Below are 14,120 nucleotides of genomic sequence, written 5' to 3' on the forward strand. Positions count from 1 at the left end.
TATTAACAAATCAATACATAAAGCACATGAGGGAACACAAGCATACATAGATTACAAACAATAAGCGGCAAATTCTTTGGTTGAAGACCATTTTATCCTGTACGTCATCAGTGGGAGACGACTATAGGCTTATTTTTTTCTTTTTTATAAAGGCGTTCGAAAATTCGCTCTATAACTGATGAATTTACGGACGCTCAACACCGGTTGAATAGGGCCGGTGTCAGCAAACAACGGCAAAAAAAAAAGCTTAATTCAGTTGTTGCCAGCAGCACAGTTACAGTCACCAACGCTCTGGATGACATGAAAACCGCATAACCAGCTCTGCTAGGGCAAGTAAAAAGGGTTAAATTTAACAAAAAAATAAACAAATATTCTGAATTTAGATACGCCCTCCAGAGTGCAATACGAACGCACCCTATAATGGACACTGCTAGCCTGCAGTGCAAACCGATAGGTTATTTAATTTCAGAATTGGTTACATTTAGGTTACGGGTCAGATTTAGAATATATTGGCTCATTGTTTTCAGGTCAGTAGGTACCCACACTTTTCTTCGAGTGTCTCTTTTAAAATCCTCATCAATCAGACAATCTTTCTACATGATTACCTGATTGGTCAATCTACACCCACGCCGAGGAAGTGCAAACAGAGTTCTTCCGGTCACTGTGTTTGGTTTGAATCGAAGAAGGTAAGTGAAGTTGTTTTGCCCGTGAATGTTTTGTGTAGGAAACAAATGTTTACTCACATCGTTGATATCTTTATAACAAAGTCGAACGTTAGGTGGGTGACCGTTGTCAATTGTAGCTAAATAAGCTAAGTAGGAAGCTGCGTAATTTGGTTTATCCAAGTTTCACCAAAACCACGCCACGTGATGTGTTTTTGTAGCTAACTCGCCGTTTTCAACAAAAAATTCCATCTTCTAGCTAGATTCTAGACAGCTTTAACCGTAACTTCAATTAAACGCCGTTTGAAATAGCTGCCTGTCTCTCTTTAATAACTAAGCAACGGCACACATGTCAGCAAATATACGCCTGTTTCAAATAAACGCCAGGTCTAAATGAGTTGTTTACACTAGGTAAACAATTCAAGTTAAACACTTTAATGTTTTGATTTGTTGAGTTTAAATTATTCAGTGATGACTTACTGGCGTTTTTATCGTCAGTAAAAACGGTCGTAATAACTACAGAACATTTTAATCGGCATTATATGGCAAAATAAACCTTAGTGTGTAATTGATAAGACGTTAATTCAGGAAATTAAGAATTGATTAAAATGCTGGAAGTGAACGCTGGAATTAAACAATTAACTATGCAAAGCTGTGTGTATTAAGAAAATGCACTGAACATGCAACCATTTCGAAGATTTGACTGAGTTATAAGGAAATCGGTCAATTGAAATAAATTAATTGGGCTCTAATCGACTTTTGCTTGACTGGGAATACAGATCTTTGTCTGGTCAGATACATACAAAAAAGGTGTATCAGAACCAGTGCTACACACCACCTTCGTATAGTTGATCAGACTGTTGATTGTGGCCTGTGGAATGTTGTCCCACTCGTCTTCAATGGCTGTGTGACGTTGCTGGATATTGGCTGGAACTGGAACAAACTGTCATATACAACGATCCAGATCATCCCAAAACAGGCTCATTGGGTGACATGTCTGGTGAGTATTCAGGATATGGAAGAACTGGGACATTTTCAGCTTCTAGGAATTGTGTACAGATCCTTATGTCATGGGGCCGTGCAGAAACATGAGGTGAATGTGGTGTATGAATGGCACTACAACGTGCCCCAGGATCTTGTCATGGTATCTCTCTGCATTCAAATTGCCAAAGATAAAATGAAGTTGTGATTGTCTGTAGCTTATGTCTGCCCATGCCATAACCCCACCGCCACCATGGGGCACGTTGACATCGGCAAACCGCTGTCTGCCTGCCATCTGCCCGGTACAGTTGAAACCAATATCACACTCCCTCAACTTGAGACAGCTGTGGCATTGTTGTATGACAAAACTGCACCTTTTAGTGGCCTTTTATTGTCCCCAGCACAAGGTGCACCTGTGTAATGATCATGTGTATGGTCCCATGTGTCTGTTGGTTGAGCAGGTTGCTTTCAACACCAGGGTTGTGGGCTCAATTCCCACAGGGGACCAGTACGGAGAAAAAAAACTGAAATGTATGCACTCATGACTAAGTCGCTCTGGATAAGAGTGTCTTCTAAATGTAATCAAACATTTGTGCAATTTCTTTTTGGGAAATGAGCGTTTTGTACACATGGAAAATGTGATCTTTTATTTTAGCTCATGAAACATAGGCCCAACACTTTTTTGCCTTTATATTTTTGTTCAATGTAGATGCCTTGCTCAAATAGAATCCTGTCTCTAATGGCCTATTATGTAGTGATTTAATAAAATAAATGCCTGTGCCATTGTGTGTAATCATCATTGCCTAGCGGCCTAAGTCTGCAGTGTTTCTGTGTGTGTATAGGCTGTTTTGGTCCTGGATACTCTTTTCATGGCACTTCGATACAGTGATTTTCATAGCAGGTAAGGAGATATTTTTCCTAACCTTAACCACAGTCTCCTAACCTGCTACGAAAAAGTCACACAAATGTCGAAGTGCCATGAAAAGAGTTTTCCTTGCGTTTCCTGACCTAGTCTAGCTCATCTTTGTTCATGAGCATCAGCCTGAAACTAATTCTCTTTTCACTCAGAATGTCAGTAAGGAGGATATTAGAGGCACTTTAGTCAACAAGATGAAGATCAAACAACGTTCAAAAACTACGCCACTGCACAAAAAAACCATGGGGACTAAACGCCATGGAAACCTGGGTATAACACAAACAGAACATGACCCACAGTCAGGTGATGACTCCACCGGCAGAGATGAACCAGATTGTACCCAAGCACTCTCAAAGAGCACCAGTTCAAATCCTCATTCAGATTCTAGTACACTCCACAAGGATCCTGTGGTAGTGCTAACCAGGTTGGCTGAGGTAAGTAGGATTAGTGTTTTCTAATGTGCCTAGTATTATGGCAAGATTGTTAATGCATACTTGTAGTTTCTGTATCTTTCTAATCCATAAGGTGGTGGTTAAGACACTTCTGAGAGACATTAAAGTGTGTTTGGTGAAGGAGGTGACGGATGTCAGGAAGGATGAAGACAACCATGGAGGCAGGACATACTGTTTAACATACTCCAGTCTACTCCCAACAGTGCAGTTTAAATGGGTGATGGTTACTGGAACATTCATATTAATATTGGCAAGGACTATTGAATGAGAAATTACATTTGCCATTTTTTTTCTCCCCTCTTATCATACCCATCTCTTCTCCCTCTATCCCTCACTCTCAGGTTCTCCTCAGTTCTTTCCTTGTCCACACTGCACCATCTCCTTTACTGACTGTTACTTCCTGGAGAACCACATCAAGACCAAACACCAGAAGCAGTACCTGGCCATGTTGAGAAGCCAAGTCTCAAAGAGTAAAAGAGTGTACGGCCCCACACACAGCTGTGCCCACTGTAGCTGCATGTTCCATACACCACGACAGCTAGACATCCACACCCGCCAGGCCCACCCCTCTGCCCGTCCCCAGAAACCTGCCCCTCCCCGGAGAACTGGCCGTCCCCACAGGGTACAGGAGAAATTCCACACCTGCCCACAGTGCTCCCGCAGATTCAAGTACCTGGGCAGCCTGCTGAAGCACTGCAAGAGTTTGCACAAAATGGCTGTTGTTCTCACCAATGGACACATCAGTTGCGCAGACTGTGAGAAGAGCTTTGAGAATTGCTGGGGCCTGGGGCCTCACCGGTGTCACGAACCAGAGGGCAATAAACCGAAGGACGCTAAACAGATGGTCATTAAGGAAGTCGGCTTCCAATGCTTAGATTGTGGCAAGATCCTCACTACTCCTACGAGCCTGAACACTCACATGCGCATCCACACTGGAGAAAAGCCTTTTGTCTGCAAGGAGTGTGGCAAGCGCTTCTCAGATACCAGCGCTTACCGTTATCACTTGTTAATACACAATGGGGTCAAGCCATTCAAATGTCAGGACTGTGGGAAGGCTTTCAAGCAGAAGTCGCTCCTCAGGAAGCACATGACTGTTCACTCTGGTGAGAGGATGTACTCCTGCTCCCAATGCGACAGGAAGTTTGCATACAGGGAGAGTCTGAAGCTTCACCTGCGTACACACTCCGGGGAGAGACCTTTCAAATGTACTGTCTGTGGTAAAGACTTTGCTGACAAAGGTTATCTGAAGACTCATCTGAAGATCCACAGCAACCAGAAAAACTACCATTGTGGGGTTTGTGGGCAGAAATTCATAAGGATTGGGGTGCTGAACATACACCTGCGCTCACACACTGGTGAGAGGCCTTACCATTGCACAGTGTGTGACAAGCAGTTTGCCCGACTCGACCACCTGAAGAACCACCAGCGCACTCACACAGGTGAGAAACCATACACCTGTACCGAGTGCGGTAAAAGCTTCACTCAGTCTGGAGATCTAACCAAACACAAGCGCCTCCACACTGGGGAGAGGCCATTTGAATGTTCTGAATGCCACAAACGCTTTATCTGCTCTGCTTCTCTGACCCTGCACATGAGGACCCACACTCACCGTGACGTAAAGCCATACTCCTGCCAAGAGTGTGGGAAGAGCTTTTATGAACAGAGTCATGTGAACGGCCACATGAAAATCCACAAGGGGAAACGTTATTCCTGCCCCCACTGCTTTCTCAGCTTTGCTCGCAAGTCCAACCTCTCCAAACACCTGCTTAGACGTCATAAACCTAAATGATAATGATGTATATTAACATAACACCTTTTATGAAACTGTTACTCTTATGAATTAAATGGAGGGGAGTCTGATCTCTTTTGTCAGTGATCGATGTGTGACATCAAATTCTAACTAAATTTTGCCCCATGTTTATGATAACGCTGCAATGTTCTAACAATCCTCCAGTTGGGTCACAGTGAGCTCCATGTATTGGGACAGTGACACGTTTTGTTTCTCCTGCAGCACTTTGGATTTGAAATTATACAACGACTGAGGTTAAAGTTCAGACTCCGCTTTAATTTGAGGGTATTTTCATCCATATCGGGTGAACCGCTTAGAAAGAACAGGATTTTTTGTACATATTCCCCCCCATTTAAGGGAATGGTTAAATGGTTTGGTCCCATATTCCCAGCATGCAATGCTTACATTAAGCTTGACTGGATGCGTTTGCTGTTTGTTTTGGTTGTGTGTCAGAGTATTTTGTGCTCAATAGAAATTCATGGTAAATAATGTATTGTCACTTTTATTATAAATTAGAATAGTGTATGTTTTCTTCTATTTTAGTGGCTACCATGATTACGGATAAAACTGAATGAATTGTGATTAATGAGTGAAAGTTAGAAGCATAAATATCATACCCCCTCAAAATGCTAACCTCCCCTGTTATTGTAATGGTAAGATGTTAGCATGTCTTGGGCATGATACTTGTGTGTCTGTACTCTAGCTTTCTCACTTATTATTCACGACTATCCGTAATCATTGTAGCATCCAACAAGTTTGTAGAGTAACAACCTTGTTGTAATCCATATGTGCTAGGACAATGGGACCAAATACTACACTTTTGACTACTTTTACCACACGGAATTTGTACCAATTCTTTCAGTCCCCCCCCCCCCCCCTTTTCAAAAAGTGTAATTTCTAAACTGTTCATATGGATAAAAATACAAATTAAAGCTGACTGTCTACACTTTAACCTAATAATCATTGTATCATTTCAAAGTCTGGAGGTACAGAGCCAAAAGAACAAAACATAATTCACTGCCCCAATACTTTTGGAGCTCTTTTGTTAATATTATTGCTCTTTTGTTTTATGGATGTTTAACCAGTTCAATGTAAGCTACATAATCCCTACAAGTAGTTATCATGAGGGCCATAAATGATAACTAGTAATGTTGCATACTCAAAGAAAGGTAATCTCACTTCTGGTCAAAAAATTGAAGTTAAATGGCTGAGGTCAATTTTGAGGGCTCAAGTACGCAGTACAAATATGTTATGGATTTCCTTTTCAACAAAATTGTATGAATAATGCTTGAAATGACTTATGTGCTTTCTAAATATAGCATAAATAAATTATAAAATGACGAGTTCACCTCATAACTGTAAATATCATATTTGTATGTTTAGTGTTAAAGAGCGTGCATATTTTCTACAGGTTTCTCTTGATCAAAGTGTTTGCCCCCATCGCTGTGGAAATTTCACAGCGCTCTAGATTGCCTTCATGAACTCGTTAGGAACTCTCCATGTTAATCTTTTTTGTTTAAAATCTATTAATTGTTTTAGATTATTGGCTATAAATCCATCTCTGAATGTGCTACTGTAATGAAACCACTCTCCTACTGCGCTATGATGTAAGGATTGCAGGCATGTGCTTTGTCAGTAGCTGTGATATAGGGTTCAGCCAGGAGTTGGACAGTTGGAAGAGTGATTGAAATGGTAGAAGGGACATCCCAGCTTCAAGTGGTGTTAGATTTCACATCCTACATTACGCAGGGTCGGAACCGGTACCAGAACCACCCAAACAAGGGACCTTATGTCTAAGAGGTTATAAACACCAGTTTATTTCATTTTTTTAATTTGCTCAGATGGTTTCATGACTGATTGTCCTGATGATCAGTAGGCGATAATAAATTCTGAAAGATCGTCAGTTTTCTTTGCTTTGTGTTTGTAGTATATTCCTTGATTTGGAACAAAAGGATAATTTATGTAAAGGTAACTCTGATACTATTGTTATAAACATGCCATTTAATTAAAGTTAATTACATAGAGACCACATTTGTTTCAGTCCAGAAGCCTGTATTGCTTTTTTGTTGTGATCTTTGATTATTTAACCTTTTAACTAGACAAGTCAGTAAAGAACAAATTCTTATTTTACATTGACGGCCAAACTCTCCCCTAACCCGGACAATGCTGGCCAATTGTACGCCGCCCTATGGGACTCCCGCTCACGGCTGGTTTGATACAGCCTGGGATCGAACCAGGGTCTGTAGTGATGCATCTCTTGCCCTGAGATGCAGTGCCTTAGACCACTGCGCTACTCGAACTCTGCACTGGTTGTGATTTTTATTACATTACCAAACATTTATACATGGTTGACAAGCATGTAGTATTCTTTCTCTGTGTGTTTGTATGTATATACAGTGCATTCAGGAAAGTATTTGGACTCATTCACTTTTTCCACATTTACTTTACAGCCTTATAAAATGTCTGAAATAGTTTTTCCTCAATTTAAACACTACCCCATAACCACAAAGTAAAAAAGGTTTTTAGAAATGTTTGCAAAGAGAGAAAATGTAATCACATATACATATGTATTCAGACCCTTTACTCAATACTTTGTTGAAGCATCTTTGGCAGCGATTACAGCCTTCAGTCTTCTTGGGTATGACGCTACAAGCTTGGCACACCTGTATTTGGGGAATTTCTCCCATTCTTCTCTGCAGATCCTCTCAAGTGGTTTCAAGCTGTGTCCGGTTGTTTGGGGCGCATCGTTGCACAGCTATTTTTAGGTCTCCAGATATGTTAGGTCGGGTTCAAGTCCGGGTTCCGGCTGGGCCACTCAAGGACATTCAAAGACTTGTCGCAAAACCACTCCTGGGCGTTGTCTTGGCTGTGTGCTTAGGGTCGCTGCAGACATTTTTTGGTACCCTTACCCAGATCTGTGCCTTGATACAATCCTGTCGGAACTACGGACAATTCCTTCCACATCAGGGCTTGGTTTTTGCTCTGACATGCGCTGTCAACTGTGGAACCTTATATAAATAAAATAAAATTTTATTGGTCACATACACATGGTTAGCAGATATTGCGAGTGGAGCAAAATTCTTGTGCTTCTAGTTCCAACAGTGTAGTAATATCTAACAAGTAATCTAACAATTCCACAACTACCTAATACACACAAATCTAACTAAAGGGATGGAATAAGAATATGTTTAAAAATATATATGTGGATGGGCCATGACCAACCGGCGTAGACTTAGGTTGGAGTCATAAACTCGTTTTTTCAACCACTCCACAATTTTCTTGTTAACAAACTATCGTTTTGGCAAGTAGATTAGGACATTACTTTGAGCATGACAAGTAATTTTTCCAACAATTGTTTACAGATTATTTCACTTATAAATTCACTGTATCACAATTCCAGTGGGTCAGAAGTTCACATACACTAAGTTGACTGTGTCTTTAAACAGTTTGGAAAATTCCAGAAAATTATGTCATGGCTTTAGAAGCTTCTGATAGGCTAATTGACATAATTTGAGGTGTAGCTGTGGAACTATTTCAAGGCCTACCTTCAAACTGAGTGCCTCTTTTCTTGACATCATGGAAAAATATGTAGGCCTCCACAAGTCTGGTTCATCCTTGGGAGCAATTTCCAAACACCTGAAGGTACCACGTTCATCTGTAAAAACAATAGTATGCAAGTATAAACAACATGGGATCACGCAGCCGTCATACCGCTTAGGAAGGAGACGCGTTCTGTCTCCTAGAGATGAACGTACTTTGGTGCGCAAAGTGCAAATCAATCGCCGAAAAACAGCAAAGGACCTTGTGAAGATGCTGGAGGAAACAGGTACAAAAATATCTATATCCACAGTAAAACAGGTCCCATATCGACATAACCTGAAAGGCCGCTCAGTACGGAAGAAGCCACTGCTCCAAAACCGCCATAAAAAAAAACACTACGGTTTGCAACTGCACATGGGGACAAAGATCATACTTTCTGGAGAAATGTCCTCTGGTCTGATGAAACAAAAATAGAACTGTTTGGGCATAATGACCATCGTTATGTTTGGAGGATAAAGAGGGAAGCTTGCAAGCCGAAGAACACCATCCCAACCGTGAAGCACGGGGTGGCAGAATCATGTTGTGGGGGTGCTTTGCTGCAGGAGGGACTGGTGCACTTCACAAAATAGATGGCATCATGAGGTAGGAAATTTATGTGGATATATTGAAGCAACATTTCAAGACCTCAGTCAGGAAGTTAAAGCTTGGTCGCAAATGGGTCTTCCAAATAGACCATGACCCCAAGCATACTTCCAAAGTGGCAAAATGGCTTAAGGACAACAAAGCCCTGACCTCAATCCCATAAAACATTTGTGGGCAGAACTGAAAAAGCGTGTGCGAGCAAGGAGGCCTACAAACCTGACTGACTCCGTTACACCAGCTCTTTCAGGGGGAATGGGCCAACATTCACCCAACTTATTGTGGGAAGCGTGTAGAAGGCTACCCGAAACGTTTGACCCAAGTTAAACAATTTAAAGGCAATGCTACTGTAACAGTTGTTAAAGTACTATGTGAATTTCACCAGGTTCATATAATCAATATGTTGTGTTGATTTGTTATGCAAGCCTGCATCCTGGGAGAAGGGGAGTGTACGTTTTGCACTATGAGAGGTAGGCACGCTTTTTGTGTCTTCAGAAAAGTTTGATTCTTTTAAAGTACAAAGTCATACACACAGTGTTTTGTTCATGAATAATGATGTATATTCAGAGGTTACTCATAAGTGGGTGGTATTGTTAAGATGCACTTGTAATTGTACTTTTTAGGATGATGTCAATATTCTGAAATCAACATGTGGTTAATAGCTAGCTAAGGTATTAGCAGGCTATTGTATGTGTGAACGATGGCTAGGTCCTCGAATCATCCCAATCCCTCCTATTGTGCATCTGTTGTAGAAAGAGGCGACGATTCTCAGAACAGATGTGCTCTACAAATGTTTTATTTCCTTTTGGATGCAGGTATGTGGTTTTATCTATGTAAAATATGTTCTGTATAATAAGGAGAGAGTGTATTCATTTTTGTAAACTTCTGACCCCCTTTGAATGTGATGAAAGAAATAAAAGCTGAAATAAATCATTCTCTACTATTATTCTGACATTTAACATCCTTAATATAAAGTGGTGATCCTAACTGACCTAAGACAGGAACTTTTTACTAGGATTAATTGTCAGTAATTGTGAAAAACAGAGTTTAAATGTATTTTGCTAAGGTGTATGTAAACTTCCGACTTCAACTGTACATCTGGGATGAGTAGTGCAAGATATGTAAACATCATTATTAGGGTTGCAAAGGGTCGGAAACTTTCCAGAAATTTTCCATGTGAAGTTAAGCCCAGGAATTTGGGGAATTTTGCTTAAATTCATCAAAAAAGTTAGCTTATAACTGTGAACCTTTTTTTTTGTGGGAAACACATAAGGCAATTCTAGGTCTTGTGGCATATTTTGGTTAATCTATCCCCAATTCAATGGAATGACAACCCTCTGCATGCACAGTGTGTTCTTCCATCACATGTGCAGTGCACTCTCCCATCACATGTACAGCTGATCCTCAAGATATTGCACACTAATGAGATGCTATTGAGCCCACACTACTACACTGTCTGAGCCAAGGACTACATGCTTTCTGGTAAGTTTTGATTACAATACTAGGTGGGGTGAATATATTTGATATGATATACATTATTTTTTTGTTAATAACTAGTAAATAGTAGCCTACAGCAAAGTGTGTTCATATTTCTAACTTGTTAACGTGTGGGTTGTTTAATCTAACTGCTTCACTATTTATCTGTACATGGAATTGTATTTTTTTATTATTTTTTTTCTCATCTTTACAGGAAAATGCCACGGGCACTATCTGATGTGTGGAGACATTTCACTGCAGCTAATGTAGAAGGAAAAGCTGTGTACATTTGTAAATACTGTGACAAATCATATGTGAATAATGCATCAAAGATGCAGAATCATCTGGCCAAGTGCATAAAGTTCCCTCAGCGCTCACAACAAGCAACCTCTGACCAAAGTCCCTCTACTTCTAGTAGAGGTGAAAATGATAACTCAGACACCTTATCAATAGCAACAGCTCATGGTCCTCCTGGAATCAAGTTTTTTTACTCAATGGAGGAACGTGGTCAGAGAGATGCTGTTGAATGTCTTGTTCAAGCTGTGTATACAACTGGTTCACCTCTGATGCTCACAGGCAATGTGTATTGGAAGAGATTTCTAAATGTACTTCGCCCAGCATACACCCCTCCAACCAGAGTTCAGGTGAAGGTCAAGCAAATCATAGACAAAGCAGACTGTGTAGCAATCATCTCTGATGGGTGGTTGAATGTACGTGGCAAGGAATAATTAGCTATATCATCTCCACCCCTCAACCAGTATTCTACAAGAGCACAGACACAAGGGACAACAGACACACTAGTCTCTACATTGCAGATGTTTTATTTATTTTACCTTCTAGGCAAGTCAGTTAAGAACAAATTCTTATTTTCAATGACGGCCTAGGAACAGTGGGTTAACTGCCTGTTCAGGGGCAGAACGACAGATTTGTACCTTGTCAGCTCGGGGATTTGAACTTGCAACCTTTCGGTAACTAGTCCAACTCTCTAACCACTAGGTTACCCTGCCGCTGAAGGCAGTCATCAATGACCTTGGACCAAAGAAGGTATTTGCGCTGGTAACAGACAATGCTGCAAACATGAAGGCCGCTTTTTCTAAAGTGGAGGAGTCCTACCCTCACATTACACCCAGTGGCTATGCTGCTCATGTATTGAATCTGCTCCTCAAGGACATTGTGTTACTGAAAACAATGGATACACTCTACAAAAGAGCCAAGGAAATGGTTAGGTATGTGTAGGGTCATCAAGTTACAGCAGCAATCTACCTCACCAAGCAAAGTGAGAAGAATAAGAGCACCACATTGAAGCTGCCCAGCAACACCCGTTGGGGTGGTGTTGTCATCATGTTTGACAGTCTTCTGGAGGGGGAGGAGTTTCTCAAGAAATGGCCATATCACAGTCTGTAATTAAATTAAAGTTCAATTCGTAACATTTTTTTTTCTTTTTTTTTCTATTGGAATGATTTATCATTTGCAATTCTGTCTGCTTATAAGGTAAAAGGTTTATGTTCCTGTCTCCATATGATATGGTAAATATATCCAATGCAAAAAACATCTACATTGAAATGGTATTAATATTAATTTACTTATATTTCCGTTAATTCCCATATATTCCTGTTAATTCCCACAAAAAGTTTCCACCTCTGAATAGGGGTAGCCTAGTGGTTAGAGCGTTGGACTAGTAACCGGAAGGTTGCAAGTTCAAACCCCCGAGCTGACAAGGTACAAATCTGTCGTTCTGCTCCTGAACAGGCACTGTGCCACTGTTCCTAGGCCGTCATTGTAAATAAGAATTTGTTCTTAACTGACTTGCCTAGTTAAATAAAGGTAAAAAAAAAAAATTCCCCAACCCTTAATCATTATTAAAGTGGCATTAATAATCAAGTCTGTATGTAGGCAGTTAGTGATGGCTGTTTAACAGTCTGATGGCCTTGAGAGAAGCTATTTTTCATTCTCTGTCCCAGCTTTGATGCACCTGTACTGACCTTCCCAAATCATGTACCATCAATTGAATTTACCACAGGTGAACTCCAATCAAGTTGTAGAAGCATTTCAAGGATGATCAATGGAAACAGGATGCACATGAGCTAAATTTTGCCTCTCATCGCAAAGGGTTTGAATACTTCTGTAAATGTGATATTTCCGTTTTTTATTTGTAATATATTTGCAAAAATGTCTAAAAACCTGTTTTTGCTTAGTCATTATGGGGTATTGTGTGTAGATTGATAATATAGGACAAAAAGCACACATTGTGACAAGAGAGACCTAAGAAAAGCTTCTATGAGAACACACCTGGAAAAAGTTAACATAACCAAGAGGACTAAACAGTTCAAAATGAATGGGGTTACTTTGAATTCCATCCAAATTAAAAAATGAACCAAGAAACTTTGAGCAGAAGGAAATAGGTGACCGTTCCAAACTTTTCTTGCTGAAGAAGCATGTCAAGCAACATCAAACTGCATCCAACCAACCGACCCAGTGTAGTGAAATATCATGGAGTCCTCTAGTGATGCTAACAAGATTGTCTAAGATAAGAAGAGTTAGTAGTCTTTCCAAACATGTGATAGTTAATAACTAGACAAGAGTGTTTAGACTGTTGGTTAATGCATACTGTTTTCTTCATCTTTCTAATCCATAAAGTGGTGGTTAAGACTCTTCTGAGAGACACTGTTCATGTAAAGAAACCTCTCGAAGCAACTGCTCTCCATCCTTCTCGATTGTGCATTCTTCTCTCTTTTACGTAGCAGGCGTAGAAGAAAAGTACCGGACAAGTTGGCATGCAATGGATTATGGTCATTGTAGTTAATTACCATGTTTTCTCTGCAAAACTATGTAGACTATTTGGAAACTACAACTCCATACTAATTGCACAGTTTGGGCTTGATCTGATTCATCTCTAGAGAAACTGCAATCTGTGCATTGAGCTCATATTTTAAAAACAATAATTGAATTAGAATAATTGAACTGATGTTGGTCATTTAGTTGTTGTTGTTTTTTTGTTTTCACATTTCGGTGAATCGCTCGGGACCACCCAGATGTATCTCTTAAAAACGTTGTTGTATACTGTCATCTCCAAGATGCAGTGACTATGTAGAAAAAAAGAAGACAAGAAACTTTCTGAATTAGAGGATTTTTTTAGGTGTTGCAAAAACAGATCCTTGTGTCTCACAGGATTAAATTACTGAAGGTGAACTAAATGTCAGCAAGGGTTTTTTTTACGAAAGAAATTACATTTCCCATTGTCTGTTCCCTTTCTCCCCTCTCATCATACCCTTCTTTACCTTCGTTCCTCCCACCCATCTCTGTCCTTCCTCAGTCTTGTCTCCTCAGTTCTTTCCTTGTCCACACTGCACCATCTCTTTTACTGACTGTTACTTCCTGGAGAACCACATCAAGACCAAACACCAGAAGCAGTACCTGGCCATGTTGAGAAGCCAAGTCTCAAAGAGTAAAAGAGTGTACGGCCCCACACACAGCTGTCCCCACTGTAGCTGCATGTTCCATACACCACGACAGCTAGACATCCACACCCGCCAGGCCCACCTCTCTGCCTGTCCCCACTGTAGCTGCATGTTCCATACACCACGACAGCTAGACATCCACACCCGCCAGGCCCACCTCTCTGCCTGTCCCCACTGTAGCTGCATGTTCCATACACCACGACAGCT

The 14,120-nt window shown here is 40.6% G+C and overlaps 1 protein-coding gene across 6 annotated transcripts; it reads left to right on the forward strand.

The window, feature by feature from the left end:
• The first annotated feature begins 99 nt into the window (after positions 1-99).
• LOC110537743 (uncharacterized) lies at positions 100-6,843 on the forward strand. 6 transcript variants are annotated; one of them, XM_036942061.2, is made up of 4 exons: positions 100-686; positions 2,712-2,993; positions 3,085-3,172; positions 3,353-6,843. In XM_036942061.2, the coding sequence occupies exons 2-4, from the start codon at positions 2,754-2,756 to the stop codon at positions 4,798-4,800; spliced, it is 1,776 nt and encodes a 591-aa protein (XP_036797956.2). In that variant the 5' UTR covers positions 100-686; positions 2,712-2,753; the 3' UTR covers positions 4,801-6,843. The 6 variants fall into 6 exon arrangements, with proteins under 6 accessions (XP_036797956.2, XP_090048610.1, XP_036797974.2 ...); XM_090192484.1 differs by having other exon boundaries at positions 642-686; positions 3,060-3,172; XM_036942079.2 differs by having other exon boundaries at positions 642-686; positions 3,085-3,228.
• The last annotated feature ends 7,277 nt before the right edge of the window (positions 6,844-14,120 follow it).

This window comes from Oncorhynchus mykiss, chromosome 2 (genome assembly GCF_057628025.1).
Source record: "Oncorhynchus mykiss isolate SJ-2025 chromosome 2, ASM5762802v1, whole genome shotgun sequence".
NCBI lineage: Eukaryota > Metazoa > Chordata > Actinopteri > Salmoniformes > Salmonidae > Oncorhynchus > Oncorhynchus mykiss.